The sequence below is a fragment of the Rhinatrema bivittatum genome, chromosome 4 (assembly GCF_901001135.1).
Source record: "Rhinatrema bivittatum chromosome 4, aRhiBiv1.1, whole genome shotgun sequence".
NCBI classification, from domain to species: domain Eukaryota; kingdom Metazoa; phylum Chordata; class Amphibia; order Gymnophiona; family Rhinatrematidae; genus Rhinatrema; species Rhinatrema bivittatum.
In genome coordinates, this window is record NC_042618.1 from 46806678 (window position 1) to 46828573 (window position 21896).

Here is a 21896-nt window from a genome sequence, read left to right on the forward strand (position 1 = left end):
AAGGAAATGTGGAAGAAATACATGGTAGAAATACTAAAGATCCCAGATCAGGCTTTACCAGTCACTTCAAGAATTTATTATATTCCATCTAGTAAGAGTAAGAAACTTACAAATGGTAAAGAGAGTAATATTATTCCTATAATTGATCATTCACAGTCAAATCTAACTGAATTATTGGAAACTTCTCAGAAAGATCAGATTACCGCTGCTACATTAGTGGTTACATTTCTGCTTGAAGCAGATAAAGAATGGACATTAAAAATGTTCTTTAGACATAGAATAGAGAACTTTCTGGGCCTTAAGGTGAATGTTTTTCTAAACCTTTCAAAGGTCACCCAAAAAAGAAGGAAACAGTTTTTGCTGTTAAGACCCAGAGTTATGGAAATTGGTGCCATGTTCATGAAATTAAATATCCCTGTAAGTGCCTCATAAAATATCAAGGAATGTCATATGTTTTTTATCAACCTAATCAACTTACAGTTTTTCTAGTGGGGAAAAATATATTACCAGGAAGGTCTTCTCCTATAGAGTGAAAGCTAAGTATGATATCTAGTCCGCTAATGAATAATAACGTACTTAAACAACAATATGTAAGCTTCTTTTAATTTAAAATGTAAATTGTAAGTTACAATTTTCTTTCCTCAGGTTTCAGTCTTGTGATCTATTTTTGTGGACTTTGATTTGAGATATAAATGGGTTTGTATATTTCAATTGGTGATGTATTATTACCTAGTTAAGACATTTACCATGATGTTTCTCTATTTTTTCAAACAAGAAGTGTTTTTCTTGAATATAATTGTTAAACTTATAAAAATAAAAAAAATAAGAAGGGTAAGCCTGTGGAAACGACTGCTTCCCTTCGTCAGACCTTGATGCCAGAACATGCTCATACCTTTATATCAGGGGTCAAACCCGGCTTGGCTGGACATGGGGACACTAGCCTGTTGGCGGCGGATGTTTCTCTTAGCCCCGACCACTGTTCCACTCCGTGTTTGCTGGCAAGTACCATCACTTTTGTGGACACTTCTCCTGGGGCTTTTGGACTCTTGGAGGGCACTTTCTCATCTCCTAGATCTGCTCATTCTGCTGAGCCGAGGCAGACTCTGCGGCTGAGTTTGGTGAGGGAGGCGCCAGAGCCTCTGGAAACGGTTGGAGCACTTAACCACGCTGGCTGGATTAGCTGAAGTAATTTCTAAGGAATCTACAATGCCTTCTTTGGCCCCTTCTTCAGGTTTCTTGACTCTGCTTCGCTGGTGAAACCTGCAGTAATAGCTTTGGATAGTCTTTGCACTGCTATGATGTCCGTCAACAAGTCCGTTTTCATCTTTAGTTTCTTTAACAGACTTGCATAATAATTTTCAATTTCATGAACTTCATTTAAGTTCAGTGGAAAAGAAAGGTTCTGAAGGAGAGATCTCTAACTAAGATCCAAGATATGCAGGTTAACATAATTATTTTATTTATTTATTTGCAGCTTTTATATACCAACATTAATTTAGTAACATCATATCGGTTTACAATTAACGTAACGAATAGCAACAGTGCTTTTACAATAGAACAATTGAACTAGATAGAATAGTAACAAAACAAAAACAAGGCTAATTACAAATAAGGAACAGTTGAAGGATTTGGAAGGACCAAGCTAGTTAAGTCAGTTATTAAGTAGCAGAGCAAATCACATTTAAATAAAGTGGAATACATTACAGGATGCAAAAAGTTGGAAAGATTGGAAAAAAACAAATGTTTAAAATATCATAGTTAAATATTGCGCAAAGAAAAGATATAATGTCTACTTTGCAAATAGAACAGAGAATATTGAGAATTCTCTCAGATCTTTGAATGTGAGAATACTTCATTTTCCTCAGATTCCTTAAAAGACACCTGCTGAGCTTTTTGTTTCTTACATGAAAGAAGTTCTGTCTAACCTAGAGAATGCACTACCTCCTATGGAGAAGATCTTTTTTCTGTCTGTTTCTAAGAGATCTGTGGATAACGTCTTGTCGGACGTTCCCGCTAACGTGACTGATTTCCTGTAGAATTCTGAAGAGGAAAATGTTGGTTGGGCTAGTTTATTGGTGACCTTTGTTTTCATGCAAGATCGAAATAACATTTTTCATCTTTGTTTTCATAATAAAGATGTCTTGTTCAAAGGTAAAAAAAAATCTGGATGTCTCCGGACTTATCCAGAACAACGCAGGAGCGTAGAAAGACGTTTCTGGCCATGAAACCTAAAGTTCTTTCTTTAGGGGCCACTTGTCTCATTCATTTTCCTTGTAAATTTATAGTACCCTTAGAATCTGTACGATTTCTCTTCTTTGACCCTATACAGCTAAGAAAAATTTTGGATGCCAGACATGGTATTGTGACTTCCCCTCCCTCTGCCAATGAGGAATTTGCTTTGAAGCTTGCATCCTTAATGTTGGTAATTTACCTTGTAGTTAGCCATTCCCCATGGTTTTTCTGGTCCCCATTTATATTGGGGTCTAATATTGGCATTATACTTTGAGGTACTTATTTTCTTTTTTTTTTCAATTACCTATATAAGAACATAAGAATTGCCATACTGGGTCAGACCAAGGGTCCATTGAGCCCAGTATCCTGTCTCCCAACAGTGGTCAATCCAAGTCACAAGCACCTGGCAAGTACTCAAACAATAAATACATCTCCAGCTACTATTGCTTAATAATTAATAGCAGTTTATGGATTTTTCCTCGAGGAACTTATCCAAACCTTTTTTAAACCCAGCTACACTAACTGCTGTAACCACATCCTCTGGGAATGAATTCCAGAGCTTAACTATGCGTTGAGTGAAAAAGAATGTTTTGTATAATCCATGTATACTGCCTTCTTTTCCTTGTTAAATATATTTTATTTTATATTTGATTTAGGGTTATAAATAAAGAGTTAAAAAAAATTGTATTGTGCATTTCAGGTGATTTTTGATAACCTGATGCTGAATCCCGTCTCGCAGCTGTCCCATTCGATCCGTGCCAATACAGAAAGCCTTGCGGAAAAAATGAAGTAATTTTTGTTGGTTTTTTTTTGTTGTTTTTTTTCCCTTTAAATCCAAGAAAAGTTTTCTCCACTCTTTATGCATTCATAAAAAAAAGATTTGTGTTCACAAACAGGCTGATGCAATATCATGTGCTGCAGCCAGCGCATGGCTCAACCCACGATTGGATGCGCATCCATAACCCCTGATGCAAAACGGGGCCTTATCGTGTCCAAAACGCACATCCAATTGCGCGCATAGGTAATAGCTCTCATCACATGCAAATGCATGTTGATGAGATTATTATCTATTCCCCTGATGCAAAAAAAACCCCAAAAAACCATGCACCCGACGCACATTTTTACTTGCCAAAATTAAGCCTGCTCCAAGCAGGTGTTAATTCTGGAGGAGCCATAAAGTGTTCAGGAAAGCAGAAAATATTGCTTTTCTGTACTTCCTCCGACCTAATATTAAGTCTGAGAAACTAAAAAATTAGAATGTGTGTCCCCCCCGCCCCCCCCCCCCCCAAAAAAAGGTGCTGGAAGTCAGGTTAGGAAAGGGACACTCAATTAACAAGTGTCCATTTTCCTAACTTGTGGCTGTACACGCTCTAAAATTAAGCGTTCGTTTTCCTAACTGACAGACAGCCACAACTCCCGAGCTCTCACTGCCGAAGAGGCGCTAGGAGCACGCAATTTCCCCAGCGTCTCTTTTTTTTACCACTGCACCCAGAAGAGATGTATCAGCGCACGTTAAGGGAGTAGGCACTCAATCATAGGCACCAGTTTACCGCGCGCCAGTATTGCATCGGCCTGAACGTAATTTGTAAAGAAAAGATTTGCTTTGTCTAACATACGATTGCTGCATCTTTCAGAATTCTGTTCCAAAATAAAGAAAAAACCTGGGAGGAAGTAGAAGCTAAAATTAACTCTGAAAACGAAGTGCCAATTTTAAAGACTTCCAACAAGGTAAGCTGTCCTAATGTACACTCACTAAGACAGGGGTGGCCATCTCCACTGCTCCAGAGCCACAAAAAGGCCAACTTTTCCTGCTGTCCACAATGAGTATTCTGGAGATAGATCTGCATACAGTGGAGGCAGTGCATGCATATTCATTGTGGATATCCTGAAACCCTGGCCTCTTTGTGACTCTGCAGGATCAGAGTTGGCCACCCCTGCACTAAGCAATGAGATTCTTGTGATTTGCAGTAAGTAGAATTCAATTTCTGGGGGTGAATCTCTGGAAGTGAAGGACTCTGTTAGGAGTGAGAGTGACTTCCTTTGAAGGAGTTGTCCTCTCCGTGAGTGCCAGTTGAAAAATGGTTGGCCTTTTGTTTTTCAAAATGTCCGAGTTCCTAACTTAGCATTCTCTTTGTTGGCAAATTTCTGGGCACAAATGCGGCTGAACTTTTTTTAAGAGTGAAAGTTGTGTCCCCAGGGTCGCTGATCCATCAGCATCAGCGAATATTTGTAAGGAATTTCAGTAGAGCAATGCCAAAATGCATTCAGCAAGCTGGATGGGAAAAAATGACAACGGACTCATTTTAGACTTGGGCAGAGTTTGAGTTGATGTACTGTGTTGGTGGGGGAGGGAGGTTCCATTTTATGCTGCTAAATGAAGCAAGAAGTGATGTCAGCACATCCCCAGTGTCCCACTGTGGAATGGAATAGGTCACTTTTCGTTGCGTGCTCTGCTGCATTGGCACACTGGCTGCTTCTGGCTTCAGCAGAGTCCTCCAAAAACTGTTCCATATTTGTTGGAGTTGAACGTGAATTAACCCTTCCCCAGAGATATGCTTTAATGTGGCCGGACATCAGGCTACCTTTTGTGGTTGATGTGTTAGTTCACTTGTGGGGCAATTTTTAAAACTACCCCCCAATGGTGCAAAATCTGCAGGTGGACTTGTATCAGTTCTCAAAGCGAAAATACGAGTTTCCCTGTACATACCCAGATCAGTCGTGACTCCTGGGTTTTGCCTCCCTTACAGCAGATGGAGACAGAGAAAGTTTCGCAGACACTGCTGCATAACTTGGTGTGCCACCTGCCATCCCTCAGTATTTCTCTGTCTCCATCAGATGGTGGAAGTACAAGACCTGCAGTCTAAGACTAGTTTAAAAAAAAAAGAAGAAAGAAAAGAAGAGGAATTTAGACTGTCCGAGATTGCCTCTCAGGGGGTTGGTAGGCCCTGGTGAGGCTATCCCCCCTGGTTTTTGAGGCTTTCAAGCAGGGGGTTGGGGACCCTTTTCTTGCTCAGTCCCTCACCACCAGGGGCAGAATGCCAGGGGATCCAGTTCCCTCTCCCTCTGGAGGACGTGCTGAGCCTGCTGCCATTTTTCAGTTTGCAGGGAAGAGTTTTTCTGTCCTTTTTTTATCCATTCTGATAAATTAAAAAAAATAATAAAATAAAATAAAAAACAGTTTTGTTTGAGTGGTTTCCCGTTTGGTCAGCGGCAGTATGTAAGCCTTTCCTGGGGTTAAGCTGAAGCGGCTCTTCTTTGGCGCTCCTCAGGCGGCTGACTGCTCTTGTGGTCCCGGCATGGCTCCAGCTGCACAGTATGCAGCAACGAATGTTGTTCGCGCTGTCTCTCTGGCAGAGAGGGCAGTTTGGGGACAGTTGTGGTGTTGGAGAAGCAGCGCAGGCCTGGGAGCAGCCAACCTCTTCCTGCTTAGCACGGGAATGGTGGCCATTTTGTCCACCTTCGTGGTCCGCAGGGGATGGAGGGGGATTTCCCTCCTCCACTGTCCCCTGATGATATGAGCCCTGAAAAAGACTGGGGGGCTCGGGGGCTTCAGTCAGGGGAAGAATAAAGGAGGCTTCTGACGATTCCTCTACTTTTTCTTCCAATTTTGTCCTGTTGCTGCACAGGGCTTATTTGGCCAGGAAGGCCACAGGGGGCATCGGTAGGTCCGTGGCCCAGGAAGAGGGCCAGACTCGCAGGCTGCTGGGGCTATCAGGGTTCAGCAAGTCTTGGAGGTGCCCGCTCCGACAAACACAGCAGATAACTTCTCTGAGGCCTCAGAGGTTGAGGATCCACCTGCACAGGTTCCCAGGACGTGGATCTAGCTCTGATAGACCAGGACCCAGAAGAAGGGCTGGGGAAAGCCACGACTGTGGAAGGGGATGACCCGAAGGTGGTTCTTCTTATCCACAGGGAGGAGTTGGGTCCCCTGATTCCCCATGTCCTGACGGAGTTGGGGATAAAGGTTCTGCAGGAAGAATCTGATCAGGAAGATGTAGATCTGGTCATGAACGGCCTAAGGGGTCCTGCGAAGGCCTTTCTTTTCCATAAGTCAGTCAAGAAATTGGTATTCAGGGAGTGGGATACTCCTGAGACTGGCTTGAAGGTTGGTAGAGCGATGGATAAATTATATCCTTTGCCTGAGGATACGCTTGAGCTCCTAAAGGTCCTGAAGGTGGATGCCTTGGTGTCTGCTGTTACTAAGAAGATGACTATTCTGGTGGCCGGTTCTGCAGTGCTGAAGGACCTTCAGGATAGGAAGCTCGAAGTTCTCCTTAAGAAGATTTTGTAGATGTCTGCCCTCTGCAAACGTGCCACGGTGTGCAGCAGTTTTATGCTGAGGACAGGACTTCGATGAGTGCAGCAGTTGCAGGCGGACACATCCATGTCTGATTCAGAGGCAAAGCAGGCGCAGCGGCTGGAGGCTGTGGTTACCTATGGAGCCGATGTGCTATATGACCTCATTAGGACTTCTTCCAGAACAATGATGTCTGTAGTATCAGCCAGGAGGCTTCTCTGGTTGAGAAACCGGTTGGTGGATGTTTCCTCCAAGTCTCAGTTAGGAATGTTACCTTTTAAAGGGAAGCTGCTCTTTGGACAGGACTTAGAGTAGCTGATCAAACATCTGGGAGAGAATAAAGGTCATAAATTGCCTGAGGATAAATCGAAAGGAGAAAAAGGATCATTTCCTTTGCGCTCTCATTTCAGAGAGAATAGGCATTTTCAGCCGAGCAGGGCTTCAGGTGGTGTCCAGAGGCAGTCCTTGGGGAGGCAGCAGTCCTGGACCAGTCCTTTTGTGGGCAGAAGCCAAACTGAGATGGCTCTGGCCAGGGTGCTGGTGGAGCCAAATTCGCCGAATGAAACAAGGCCAGCCCACTCTGCAGTTCCAGCCATTGGGGGTTGGTTGACTCTTTTTTTTACAAGAAGTGGGCCAGGATCACGTCGGACCAATGGGTCTTAAGTGTCATAAGACAAGGTTACACTTTAGAATTTGCTTGTCCACTAAGGAACTTATTCATGGTTTCCCCATGTACCTACGAGGAAAAAAGGCAGGTTGTGCAGCAAACCATTAGCTGCCTACAGATACTGGGAGCAATTGTTCCTGAGCCTTGGAGGATTGGGAGACAGGTCACTATTCCATTTATTTCATCATTCCCAAAAAAGGAGGGAACATTCCACCCAATTTTGGACTTGAAGAGAGGGTAAACGTGGCTCTCAAGGTTCCTCATTTTTGGATGGAGACCCTGCGCTCTGAAATTGCAGTGGTGTGCAAAGGGGGGAGTTCTTGGCTTCCCTGGATTTAACCAATGCGTACTTACATATAGGCATCCGGCCCGATCATCAGAGATATCTAAGATTCATGGTCCTCGGAACGCATTTTCAATTTTGTGCCCTTCCATTGGTCTGGCGACGGCTCCCAGGACTTTCACCAAGGTGATGGTCGTGGTGGCGGCGGCCCTCCGGAGAGAGGGTGTCCTGTTTACATGTAGCTGGACAACTGGCTCATTCGGGCGAAGTCAGAGGTCCTTTGCAGGCAGGCAGTGGTCTTGGTGCTGCAGAACTTGAGATCCCTGGGGTGGATAGTAAATCTTCAAAGACTCATCTTTCCCCTTCTCAGGTCTTGGAATTTCTGGGGGCAGGTTTCGATATCAAGGTGGGAAAGGTTTTTCTCACTGAGGAGTAGCTATAATTTTCGAATGCGCAATTAGATTGTTGGAGAAGCAGATGCCCAGGGTTTGGGACTACTTGCAGGTTCTGTGTTCCATGGCATCCACGTTGGAGCTGGTTTCTTGGGTGTTTGCTCATATGCGGCCTCTGCAGTCAGTGTTGCTTTCCCATTGGGACCCCCTTATCAGAACAGTTTCAGCTTCCACTACATCTTACAGAGTTAGGCAGGTCCAGTCTCTCGTGGTGGCTTGTCGGGACCAGTTGAGACATGGAGCGGACTTGGAGGTTCCGGACTGGGAAGTTGTTACCACCAATGCCAGTCTCTCCAGGTGGGGAGCAGTATGCCAGTCCGTGCAGGGCAAGTGGTATGCGGAGGAAGCGGTGTGGTTGGCGCTATGTGCGTTCCTCCCTCTATTGCAGGAGAAGCCAGAGAGGAACTTGTCAGACAATGCGACGATGGTGGCTTACATCCATCGACAGTGTGGCACCAAGAGTTGGGCAATGGCTCAGGAAGCCAGGAGTTAATCCGCTGGTCAGAGCAGCACCTAATGCTATTAGTGGTTTCTTACATGTAAAGCACATTTCTTACATGTAAAGCACATTTTCTCAGGTGGCAAAAGCTGGATCCTGGAGAGTGAGAGTTGTCACAGGAAGCAATGCATTTCGTCAGTCGCAGATGGGGCATGCCCCACATGGATTTAATGGCAACTTGCAGAAATGCCAAGGCCCTGCGCTTCTTCAGTCGAAGAAGGGAGCGCGGAGCAGAAGGGGTTGATGCCTTGGTTCTGCCTTGACCGAGGGGCTTTCTTCTGTATGTATTTCCGCCGTGGCCACTTGTGGGCAAAATCTTATGGCGTATAGAGATCCATCCGGGAGAAATGATTCTAGTAGGGCTGGAGTGGCCGAGGTGGCCTTGGTTCACAGATCTGATCAACGTAGCAGTGGATGGACTGTTGAGGCTCGCTCGTCTGCCAAAGCTGCTATATCAGGGCCTCATATTTTCTGATCGGGTGGCTCGCTTCTGTTGTCACTGCTTGGATTTTAAGAGGAAACGCTAAAGGGAGAAATTATATTCTGAAGATGTCATTTCTGCTCTCTTGCAATCTTCAAAAACTTCCACCTCCTTGGCATATGTGAGGGTCTGGAGAGTTTTTCAGACTTGGTGCACAGAGTTAGGCGGTTGATCCTACTTTGGATCCGTAGCAAATATTCTGTCCTTCCTGCAGAAAGGGTTGGTGAAAGGTTTGGCTTTTAACTCCCTCAGAGTTCATGTGCTGGCCTTGGTCTGTCTTCAAGGCAAGGTGCAGGGGGTTGCCCTAGCTGTACATCTGAAGTGGTTTGTTTTCTCCGGGTGTGAAGCATTTGCATCCTCCGATTCAGAAGTTGTATCCCTCTTGGAACCTTTTCTTTATCCTTAGGGGTATGTGTTTTGCTTTGTTCGAGCCTCTTTTACGGGCTACTGTGAAAGATCTCACTTTGAAGGTGGTTTTCTTGATGGCAATTTGCTCTGCAAGAACGATCTCAGAACTTAAATCTTTGTTCTGTAGAGACCTGATTTTGCGAATTATGGACTTGGGAGTCTCGTTGAGGACGATTTTTTCCTTCCTTCCGAAGGTGGTTTCATCGTTTCATTTAAGCCAATCAGTTGAGCTCCTGGCCTTTCCAAATTTGGAGGCTACCATACCTCACGTGAGAGAGTTGCGACTTTTGAATGTGAACCAGGCATTGTTGCACTATCTTAAGGTCACTAATAGCTTCAGGGTGTCGGACCATCTTTTTATTCTATGGGGTGCAAAGAAGTGTCATAAGGCATCGAAATCTATGATTGCACGTTGGTTGAAGGAAGCTATTGGTTCGGCGTACATCTGTCAGGGTCGTCTTTCCTGGAGGGGCTAAAAGCTCACTTTACTCGTTCTCAGTCAGCCAACTGGGCCGAATGTCAAGAGGTTTCACCACAAGAGATTTGTTGGGCAGCTACTTGGAAGTCCTTGCACCTATTCACTAGACATTATCGATTGGATGTCCAGGCCTCAGAGGTCATGGGTTTGGCAAAAGTGTGCTTTGAGCAGGTCTCTCAAAATCCCACCCCATTTAGGAAGCTTGGGTACATTCCAGGAGTCTGGACTGATCTGAGTACATACAGGGAAAGGAAAATTGGTTTTTACCTGCTAATTTTCGTTTCTGTAGTACCACAGATCAGTCCAGAGTCCTGCCCAGTAGGAGATTTGGAGAGTCCGCTCGATCTGTTAGTGTAATTAATCTGAAGAATGGCATAGGTTTTGTTTAGTCCTTCTTGTTTTTAATGTGAACAAGGTTATCTGTCCTAAGTTTCCACTTCCCACTGCTCGTTCAGGGGATATTAATTCATTGTTGGTATTAGTGTTGTCGCTATCTTGGCTTGGGTACTTTTCGATACTGAGGGACTGCAGGTAGCACACCAGGTTATGTGGCAGTGTCTGAAAAACCTTCTCTGGCTCTATCTGCTGGAAGGGAGGCAAAACCCAGGAGTCTGGACTGATCTGTGGTGGTACAGGAACTAAAATTAGCAGGTAAGGACCAATTTTCCTGTACTTTCCCCTTGAAAATTGCTCCTGGGAAAAAGTTCCTGTAGAGATTTGCACCTGATTTTTGTGTGTTTACTACTTTTTCCGTTGAAAACAATGCACATGCATTGTGTCCTTCCTCAATCTTACCCTGCCTCCAAGCTCTGCTACTTTTTCACCGGGCAAAACTGCCCGCGCTTTTAATCCCTGAGCATACTTTTACCTGGGGAAAGGGTGGACAATTTGCAGATGTCCAGTTTAACCAAGACAGTAGTCATTTAACTGGGTAAAAGGCTTTTGAAAAGTGTCCTCTTGACTATGTAGAAATGAAGGGCTATAGTGGGTGGAGGGACATTTTTTCTAAATACAAAAGAAGAGCAGGATCTGGGAGTGATTATATGTGATGGTCTTAAGGTGGCAAACAGATGGATAAGACGATGACAAAAGCCAGAAAGATGCTTGGCTGCATAAGGGGAAGAATAGCCAGCAGAAAAAAGGTGGTGGTGATATCCCTGTACAGGTCGGTGGCGAGACTTCATTTGGAATATTGTGTACAATTCTGGAGACCGCACCTTCAAAAGTATATAAACAGGATAGAGTTGGTCCAGAGGGTGGCTACTGAAATGGTCTTTGTTCTACAGCATATGGGGACAGATGTAAAGATCTAAACATGTATACCATAGAAGAAAGGCAGTAAATGGGAGATTCGGTAGAGACAGTTTAAATACCTCCAAGGTTTCTATGCAAAGGAGGCTAGCCTCTTTCAACTGAAAGGTCTAGATTGAGGAGGGGTCATGGGATGAGGATGAAAGGGGATAGACTCAGGAGTAATCGTAGGAGATATTTCTTTACAGAGAAGGGTACTGGATGCATGGAATAACCTCCCCGTGGAGGTGGTGGAGACAGTATCTGAATTAATAAAAAGATGGGATAAACACTGAAGATCTCTGAGGGAATGGTAGGGATTGTAAAGTTGAATAATTGGCCTGGATGGACAGACTATGTAGGCTGTATGGTCCTTCTGCCATCAGTTTTCTCTGTTTCTAACACATTTCCTGTCCTCACCATACATGATGTGGTACACCTAAACTCAAATTCAGCTTCATAAATTCAGGTGGGTTTGCTTTGTAATGTCTAAAACATTGAAAGCAACAACTGGAAAACAGAACTTATTGGATGATGAAATGGAAATAAGAATAGCCTCTTACTGGGTCTCTGAACTATTGCAGCTGTAATGAGTCCTTTGGCTATTTCTCCTGAAAGCAATGTTTTCAGGTTCTGGAAGATGTAGGATACTACTGGTGCAGCAGTCTTAACTAAGAGCTTTTGTATAAAATGGAGAATTATTTCCCAAAGAAAATCAACATCCCCATAATGGCCTGGAGAATCTAGTGATGATTATTTGGGATAAAGATTATATCCTGAATTAGGAAATGAAAAACACAGTAGGAAAAATCTCCCATAATGCAGCTTTCCTGACCTGTTTGATTAAAGGTTACATATTGTGCACGAAAGTTACTTGAAATAAAACAACCGCCAGGTGATAGTATAACACAAAGTATACAAAATACAAGCTTTGTGTATAGAAAAACAAGCAAGCTGTAGCTGATATATTTGTACTGGACCACCTTAGTACTTCTGAGTAGCTTTTGAGAGCTATGTTCTGTTCTGTTCTGAGACCAATAAAAATGTATCTCCTACGACTTGTGTTTTGGCTTTTATTTCTTCTTTTCAAAGAGGAAGTTTTCTTGCTTAAAATTCATGACGAAACAAAAGCATTTGGTTCCACCCCATTCATAAGAGAATTCCTGTTAGCTGGAAGTCAAAGCTAGTACATCTTTTAAATTGTCTCTTCACCAATTGAGCCTCGGGTGTGTATTTTGGTACATGGATTTTTAAAAAGCATTTTTAAAACATAGTTTATTTCATCAATAAATTTGGCTTTATGAATCAGATGCATTCAGTTTAAGAACGTCAGCATTCTTCTGCATCTTTAAAACAATGGCTAACCTTTTTTTTTCTGCCTTTTTTTTTTTTGAAGGAAATAAGCTCCATTCTGAAAGAGCTGAGGCGAGTTCAAAAACAGCTAGAAGGTTGGTGGCTTCAATATTTTCAAACGGCTGCACTATGTAACTTGAATGGGTGAAGGAAAGTGCTTAATAACTGTTTTTATTTCTAGGTTGAGCTGGCCTGGATAATATATATATATATATATACATATATATATTTATTTATTTATTTATTTTTTACATCTTGCAGAATTAAATATTCTCAAAGCCAGTTACCTTTTTTATTTAAGAAACTGCTTGATATAAAGTACAGCCTGCTTCTGCTAAATGATTATGCATTTCTCCCATAATGCACTAGTATGCTTTCTAACTCCTGGTAGGAGGCCTATGTCAGATTGATATAGAAAGGGGCGGATTTTAAAAGGGTTATGCGCATAAGTTACGCGTATAACCCTTAAAAAAAAAAAAAAAAAAACCACCCTGCGCACGCCGACCCTATTTTGCATAGGCTCGGCGGTGCGCACAAGCCCCGGGACGCGCGTATGTCCCGGGGCTTGCAAAAAGGGACGGGGCGTGGGTGGAGCGTGGCATGGCCTGAGCCTCCAGGCACAGCGGCCATTTGCCGCTGTGCCCGGGATCGCGGGCTGGCCGTTGGCCGGTGCGCGTAAGTTCTGCCTGCCAGGAGGCAGGCGTATCTTCTTCAACAAAGGTATGGGGGGGTTCTAGGTAGGGCTGGGGGGTGGGTTAGGTAGGGGAAGGGGGAGGGGGAGGGGAAGGTGCGGGGGGGGTGGAGAGAATGGAGGCAGGCTGCGCGGCTCGGCGAGCACAAGTTACACAATTGTGCACCCCCTTGCGCGCACCGACCCTGGATTTTATAACATGCACGCGGCTGCGCGCTCATGTTATAAAATCGGACGTAGATTTGTTCGCGCTGGGTTGTGCGAACAAATCTGCGCCCGCGCGCAGGTTTTAAAATCTGCCCCTAGGTCTCAAAAGGTGAATTTCGTGTGTTGTGCTAATTCTTTGTTACCACTAATAAATTATAGGACAGAGCCAAGGGAAGAAACTCTGGACCTCATGAGCTACAAACTATTCTGATGTCAAGCATGCAAATCAGTCTGGTTCTAAGGTCAACAGCGCTGATTCTTTGGGGCTGTCCTGAAAAGCAGATCTAATTTGGAGCTGTCAAGGACTAGTTTTGTGCTTATACTACAGAACCATCTGCCAAATGGCTGTCTGGCTGTGGAGGAGATTGCAGCTCCTTGTAGGAATTGCATGTGCAGTGTCTATGGCTAAAATCTTCAGTGGGCAGCTACATCATATTCAAACAAACCACAGAAAGAACGGATTTCTCACATGTTTCGTGCAGTCTTGGAAATTATGAATGCTAGCAATTGTGTAGTACAAGTTCATAACTTTATTAAAGACCAGTGCTGGTAAAGGTTTTTCTTTGATTTTTTTTTAACCTCGTAGTTATCAACGCCGTAATCGATCCTATGGGAAATTTAGATGCAGTTGCAAACAAGAAGCCCCTGATGACCTCTCTGCAGCCCACGGTCACTAAAATCAGGACTGCAAACTTTGCTGCCTCTCCGGTGGACTCTCAGCCTCCAGTGAGGAATTATTCCCGGAAGCCCAACTGCAGCCCGTCGAGCCGAGAAGCCAATTTTGTTCCAGATGATGAAGAGAGTTGTATGGTCTAAATGCCAACGTCTTTTTGTACTGTACAGTGTCATTTCCCGTGGCGTTCGTGTTGTCTAGGGGTGGTTGTGGACCATGTGTAGATTTGCCAACACATTGCACAAGGGATGATCTCTGTGGTGGGGTTTGAATGGTGCGTGCAGGAATGAATGCCTTTGAGATAGGACAAGCACTGTGGGGGCAGCATATATGCAGCATAGAGGCAAACATTTGAATACATATTCTATTCCTTTCGTGAATGTGCCATAATCGTACAGAGGCTTTCCAGAGTTTGTGTTCAGAACAGCCAGCGCTCAAAACGCTCTTGCGTCAGCCTGTTCAGAGCTCTCCTGCTTTCTGGTAGCCCTGCTCCATATCATGACATCACATTTTGGCTGGTTGGGGGCAAAATGTTGGACAATACTTAATTGGTACATGAATATTCCGGATAGATATGGTGCAGTGGTTATCAAGGGTTCAATGGGTCACTTTCAGTGTTAGGAAAAAAAAATGGGATAAATGGCTTTGAATTTGCATGCTCTTAATCCAAGTATAGCACATTCTGTCAGAAGGATATTTGGTGCAATAAGTAGAAAGTTAAGCTTCCTCCTGAGGACCCATAGTCTATGCATAATTTGTTTCTAAATTACAAGACCTTGGGCATGAAGGACGGGCCGCTTACAGGTCATCTTGCCAAATAATGGTTCGTTTAGTGCACTTGTTTTATAGGAGTATGTTAGATACAGAGAAGCAAATACTTATCACATGGAATAAAAAGCAGCTCTATAGGACTTCCAGTAACTGGGAAAAGAAACAGAGATATTCTTTGCATCATAATTGTGCGTCGCTACTTGAAATACATGCCACGGACATGTAAGAAACTCGGTGCTCTAGTGACATCCACGTAACCAAATAAACAGGAATAACCACTACACTTTTATTGCGAAGACCTACATTATGACAATTGGTGCCATAGCGTTCCTTTTTTTTTCTTTGCCATTATTTATAGAGACTTGACCACACGCTGTTTGATAGGTCATAAATGATTCGCTATCAGAATCCTCTCGTTCTGTTGTGAACGAGAAAGGGTGAAGACGTCTGAGGGCTTTCCCCTCGTACGTGGTTCACATCGGTCAAACAGAAGGTGTCACGAATTGCCAAGATTCCCGTTTTCCTCCGGGGTTAATATGGCCACTGGAGCTGCTGTTTGGTTAAACAGCCCCTACAGGTATGAAGAAAATTTGTTGGGATTGTTCATTTTTTGTTTTTGTTTTTTTTAAATAAGAGTTCCTATTTTCTGTTTCTAAGTCTTGTTGTTCTTCGAATTCTTACTCTGCTGAATTTTAATGCACTTACGGGATGATTTTAAGTAGCCTGCCGAGGTACCTTGGATCCTATGGGCGGTTCTCAAAGGGAAACTGTCCATATAGTTTTTCACTGAAAATTCACTTACATAGGCATGAAAGGGCCCCCTACATTACCTTGCACCTCCTTGTCCTGTGTGGTGAGGAAAAGAGGGGGGAAAAATGGCCATGCAGATTTGAAAAGTTCATTTTGAGCACGTGCTTTCCCTCCTCTGCCCTCACCGTGAATATTTTAGCTGCCCTGGGGCGGATACCTGTCAGACAGGCCTATTTGCTTGGGTCAATCACTCTATTCTCTGGTAAATTGCCTTCCCTAGTTTTTTTAAAAGTGCAATGAGTACACTTCGTTGCCCTGAAATGCTGGTGACAGCCAAAGTCCGGAGTTGGACGGAATTGGGCGGGGAGACCAAACCCCTGTGACTACAGGTTCTGCCAGTGTTCCCTGTAAGGCACGCAGGAGACCGCTGGCACCTTTCTGCGCCCCCCCCCCCCCCCGCCCCCAGGTGCGCTCCAGCCACGCCAGGGTTTAAAGTTAGCTGGGTCAGCTACAGGTCCTCTTTCGGTTAAAACTGTGGTTGGCTGGAGCACAACTGGAGAGGAGAAAGGTGGCAGTGGCCACCCCCATGCTTGGGAGGGAGCAGCAGATTCTGCATGAGGAATTTTTTTTTTTTTTTTTTTGCATCTTTATCTTACAAGATGTTTTAATTAATCTCACCATCTATTTGCAGTTTTGCCTGTTGGGTGCTGCAAAATATAACGGGGGCTATGGCCAAGCAGCTGAGGCTGGTGCACAGCTGTTTTTCAGATAAGGAGAGGGGGTGAGGTGTGCTGGAGAAAATCATACAGGGCCAGCCTGATCAAAGGAATTGATTTTGTTTTGAATTCATCACAAATTTTCCTTGGACGGCAGGATTGTTGCTTGGGGTACGATAGATTGAATTGCACCCGGTGAGTTACTGCCAGCAGCACAACTTTTTTTTTTTTTTTTTTTTGCCGGTTTATAGTAGCTAATGGCCACCAAGAAGGGATTGCTTTGTCGTGTCATGGTGCCCGCAGTGCTGCAAAGTCCATGGATACTTTATTACCTGTGGGCTTTGCACCAGTTTTCAATGTGCTTTCCTTTTGAATATTGCATCCACTGGAGGAGGGGACAAAGTATCCTCGGCCATTTGTGTATTGCTTCTTTCTGTGGACAGTTTTCCCATGGGAAATAACACAGCCAGATGTGAAAATTCAATCTATGTATGTCCCTTTCCTCCCATCTAATACTGCTAAGAGCCAGGTAAAGGATAGTCAACTTTTAAATAGCCCTTTTTACTTGGGGGAACTGATATTTGCCTGAGTCAATAGTTTAGGAAAATTGCCATCTTCGTGCAACAATTAAAAAAGGAGTTCTCTGGATAAAAGAATGAGCAGCGGCAGCAAACAGCCTTTTCTGATTCTAAGTTTGGTGACTTCCGTGCCTGATTTCTGTTGTGCTTTAGTTCACCTTCCAGAATTAAAAATGGAGCACGTCATTGAATTCTATTCCCTCTTGATGTGGTTGGGATGATTCCTTTCCCTGACTTACCGAAGGAGTCCAAACAATAGTGTCACAAGCATTTCAAGCGCTGCTGTGTCTCTTGGCGCACACAGGTTCACAGTTATTAAAATGTCAGCAGTTACCATAGTTGCAGTCATTTGTGCACTGAGTTCCAATTCAGCCCTGTTTTATTCTTATCATTCTTTACCATCAGATTCCATTTTTGCCCTTGTGGTTCTCCTCTTGGAGTAGGCTTAGAAATTCATTTTTTCCCCCACCTGTATTTATTCACATTGGTGCAGTGTCTTTTAATCCTGCTTTGCTGCCTGCTTTTTCTTTGTGCAATGGAGACAGCACGTAAAACCTGTTTAAATAGGAATATCCAAATTTCATAACAGTTCCTCCTCCTTTCCAGACATTTCAGTGCATTTGTTTTTCCGATATCTCTTCGCTTTATGTTTAGTAGTAAAAAGAATAAAACTGAGTGGATTTCATTTTCACTTAGCGTGGGCGCAGAGCGCCACATCCGATACCTGTACAGCTTTTTAATCCCATCAAATTGACTCCTTGTGAAAAGCTAGAGAGAAAATGCCTCTCTTCCCTGTCGCTAAATTTGTTCAAGACTGTCGAACTGCGAATGCTATTTTGTAGTGGTTTCTTATATAGGTTTGTATAGCCTTGGGACAGACGTGTACCCGGTCAGATGGCAATTTCCACTGCCTGGCTTTTATCCATGTAACTTTTAGCCAAAGAGCAAATCCTTAAAAGGGTAGAATAGTAATTATGTATTTTTTTTGGTCCTGTCGATACTGTAAGGCAGGGGCTCTCAACCCAGTCCTTGGGACACAGCCACTCGGGTTTTCAGGTATCCACAGTGAATATGCAGGAGACATATTTGCCTGCACTGCTTCCGTTGTGTGCAGATCTTGTTGCTGCAAAGTCACAGTGGATATCCTGGAAGCCCGATTGGCTGGGTGTATCCCGAGGACTGGGTTGAGAGCCCCTGCGGTAATGTATATAACAGAACGCTGGCTGCTGCCAAATATCCTGTCCAGGCTTGATTAAGGTAATCAGGGGACAGCTTAGTAGTACACTACTCCATTGGAAGGCCACCGAGATGATTTTTGGCTTGTTAGTTGACACAAAGTCATTGAACAGGTCTTTAAAGTATTATTTTTTCCTCCTTATAATAATATGTTCTTTCATATACTGCTCTGTTGCTGTTACAATAAAAGTGGAATGTATTGAAGCTCCCAATTGGAGTGCGCAGATGCTTTGGAGTTTAAACTAGGAAGCTGGTCCATCCTGTCCCGTTCCCTACTTCCCCTGCCGATCCCGTTACGCTATAAGCGAGATGTACAAGAGAGAGAAAGAAGGCTAAATTGCTGTTGGGTAGTTTTAATGAAAATCTTCCACGGCATTAAGACTACAAGTTGCAGCTTGTTAAACCATGCGTCTGTGAAAAACCAGAAGTTCTCTCTCTCTTTTTCTGGGGCGCAGTAAATCTATTAAAGGTACAGCAGTGGTGATGTCTTTTTTTGGGGGGAAAAAAAAGTAAATCAAAAAGAAAACCTGCCTACCTGTCGTTCACTGTTGATGTGCCCTGTGCTGAGTTTGTCTGTCTTTGGTGTCTGTCATTGGGATGCTACTGAAGCTGCTTTTTCTGAACTATCCACTGGGCCGTGCCATTTGCATGCAAGAAAAATGCAAGCCGACCGCTGGGAGAGTCAGCCAAACATATCTGTAGAGCTTGAATGATTGGTGATTAGTTTCCTCTCTGCTGAGGTGGTGTGTGTATATTTCATGATTCAGAAGTTGTTGATTATTTTTTTTCTCCTGCCCCTTCTTCCCTGTTTTTTGATCATAATTTATTTGGTTTGGACTATAGATTATATCTGTATATTTTGTTCTTAGTTGGTATTGTGGATGGTTTTTGTTTTCCCTTAAAGTGCTATTTTATTTTATAAAATTGTATCATAAAAATAATTCTAATAAATCTTTCTTTTACCATGTGGTATTTCGATCCTTCCAGTTTGTGTGTTGATTTTGTGAACTTGAAATGTGGCTATTAATACACAGGGCATACTCCAATCCTCAAATTAGGGGTGCTCAAACCAGTCCTCTAGGTCACTCCCATCCAGTTTTTTGGATTTTCAGATTATCCCTAATGAATATGCATAAGGTTTATTTTTCATGTACTGCCTCCAATGTATACAAATGTCATGTCTATTTATTTGGGATATCCTGAAATCCTGATTGTCAGGGAGTGGGTTGTGTCTGGTGACTGGTTTGAACATCACAGACTCAGATGATCAATGGTTAAACTGCATGCAAACATTCATTTGCATTAAGCATAACTCTAGTTTCATAAATAGCTGAGAGGAAGGTGCCAAGTTTGAATAGCTGTGGTGGGGCAGGAGCACGTAGGGATTGCTCCTATCACTTTCTCCTGCCAGGACCTCCATAGAAAAGGGTAAATGGGAGCCAGGAGCGCCCTGGCCCCAGATGATTTCTAGAGGGGCAAGAAGAGGGATTGGAGGGGCTTAGGAAAGCCGTGGATGATTGTGGAACCGCCCAACTTGGTAGGCCTGGACCATGGCATCTTGCTGGGGGCAGGAAAGGGGGGGGGGGGGGTCAGTGAGAGGCCCCAGGAATGGTGGTGGGGTCTAGTGAAGCTCCGGAGCAAAAGAAATTGGGACGGCACATTCCTAGTACTTACCGAGGCTGACAGGAACACTTTCTAGAGTACAGCTTCAAGGTCCAGATTGTGGCCTTAGAGAACCAACTGGAGGTAGAGGGATAGCTTTGGCCCTTTAATCATAAGGTGTGCCAGCTTGGTTTCTGCCACTTTCACAGGTCAGTCCATCAACAAATGAAATACTGTAAAGGGTTTGGCATGAAAGCCTTATACAATCATCATGCAACACAGCAGAGTTATTTAAAGGGCCCTTGTTCATGTCATACAATTGATAAAGGTGCTGAAATAATTATTCCATTATAAGTTGTAGGGTGAATGCCGGTGACCCTAAACGGGATATGCATCATGAACTGAGGAAAAGTTGCAGATCTAAAGCAGTGCAGACATGAGGCTGATGCAGTATCATCATGTAAAAAACATGCGTCCAAACTGGGCACACGTTTTTTGAATGCACGCACGTCCTCCTCTCTTGGGCGCTCGATGCCATAGGCAAATGAGCTGCCTTACTAAAAGGGACGCAAAATTGGTAGTTTGTGCGTCCCTAGCGCTATACATCAGACGCCCAAGCCTGAAGGAGTTTGCAGCCATGTAATATTTTTGACAATTTTGTATGAGACTGTGTTTTTCACCCAGAGGTGAAAAGATTGTTTGGTCATATTAGAGAGTTGCCATCACCTCCCAAATGAGGAGAACCTTGGACCAGAACGGAGAACGTCCTTGGTAACATTTTGTATCCAGCCTGAGACCAGCTATGAAATGGGTATTGTTCTAACACCTGTTTTGCTGATGGACTTTAATGAGCGTATGAGAATATTCCTATGCATCTGGACCTAGATGACATCATTTGCATCTCACAATCAAATGTAAGAGATCCATACCAGATACTTCCTACATAATGGATTGGTTCTACCACAGATGTCAGGACTTATGCAGAAATACATGCACTGAGGTTGTCTGTTTAAGCAACTATACGTTCTTGTTAAAATGACTGATCTCATTTTGTTATAGTTTCCACTGAAGCTTATTTTATAGTATGCAGTTAGAGGCAAGGATAGAAAGACTCTTAAGGGGTTAATCAGCTGGCAGTTTCAGATAAGAAAGAAATGTATTATTTCTGCCTGGGAAAAAATCAAGATTTTTCTCTGAGCTGTATAAAAATTAAAGTAACTTCGCACAGATATAAAACTGTCTAAAGATAGTTTGCTAACTTTAAAATTAGCAGTATTCTAATTAAAGTTTGATCTTTGCCATACAGCTTGGTAAAGAAAGATTATTTTCATGATTTGATTATAAATGATTCTAAAAATAGTAATTGTGTAACCTCTAACTGCATAGTTGAGCTTAGATAATACTATAAGTTCTGATTATCTTTTACATTACAGTGCTTGCACTGTAAACTAAAACTAATGAACAAAAAAGAATAATTGTACTGTATTACTATTATTTTACCTTATGCTGCTAATAAATTAATTGACTACCTCATAAAAACTGTCTGTATCTGCTCCCTAAAGCTAATTAATTTGTATCACAAGGTTATTGGTTAAATCTGATAATCAAATGTAAGATATCCACTCGAGATATTCCTACATAATGGAGGTTGTCCATTTGAGATATTAGGGCTTAAGCAGAAATACATACACCGGGGTTTTCTGTTTTTAAGCAAGCATATGTTCTTGATAAAGCAACAAGTGATGTCATTTTGGAATAGTTTCCACTAAAACTTATGTCATAGTGTGCAGTTGGAATCTTTCTATTCTTGCCTGTAACAGGTTAATCAGCATTGCTCTGAGTTACTGGCAGTCTGATAGAGAAATGTATTCTGCCTGGGAAAAGTCAAGATTGATTTCCCTGCATTGTGTAAAAACGAAAGTAACTTGCACAGCTATAAAACTGTTTAAATACAGTTTGCTAACTTTAAAACTAGCAACTTTCCAAATAATGTTTGCAGAACTTGAGAGCTTGGTAGTGCAACAAACAGATGATTTTTCTGTGTTAAAGAAACAAATGGAAGATTTGCGCTCACTGACTGAGGTCCAAGAAAGTGATGCAGCCCAAAAGCAATTTATATTGTTGCCTGAAAATGTTCTAAAGTATTCAAAGTGGAGATGGAGGATTCTCTAGTAGAATCAGCAGTCCAGAGTTAAGCTTGTAAAGTGCACCTTCCAAGTCCAGTGCATATTT

At 43.1% G+C, this 21896-nt stretch overlaps 1 protein-coding gene across 4 annotated transcripts in view; it reads left to right on the plus strand.

Moving 5' to 3' along the window:
• The window catches only part of CEP170B (centrosomal protein 170B), a 139359-nt gene extending 120328 nt beyond the window's left edge, over window positions 1–19031 (plus strand). For all 4 annotated transcript variants that reach the window (XM_029598077.1, XM_029598080.1, XM_029598078.1 and 1 more), the window contains 4 exons: window positions 2933–3021; window positions 3867–3960; window positions 12484–12535; window positions 13925–19031. In XM_029598077.1, coding sequence (XP_029453937.1) covers window positions 2933–3021; window positions 3867–3960; window positions 12484–12535; window positions 13925–14154 — 465 coding nt within the window. In that variant the 3' untranslated portion in view covers window positions 14155–19031. The remainder of the gene's footprint in view (window positions 1–2932; window positions 3022–3866; window positions 3961–12483; window positions 12536–13924) is intronic.
• The last annotated feature ends 2865 nt before the right edge of the window (window positions 19032–21896 follow it).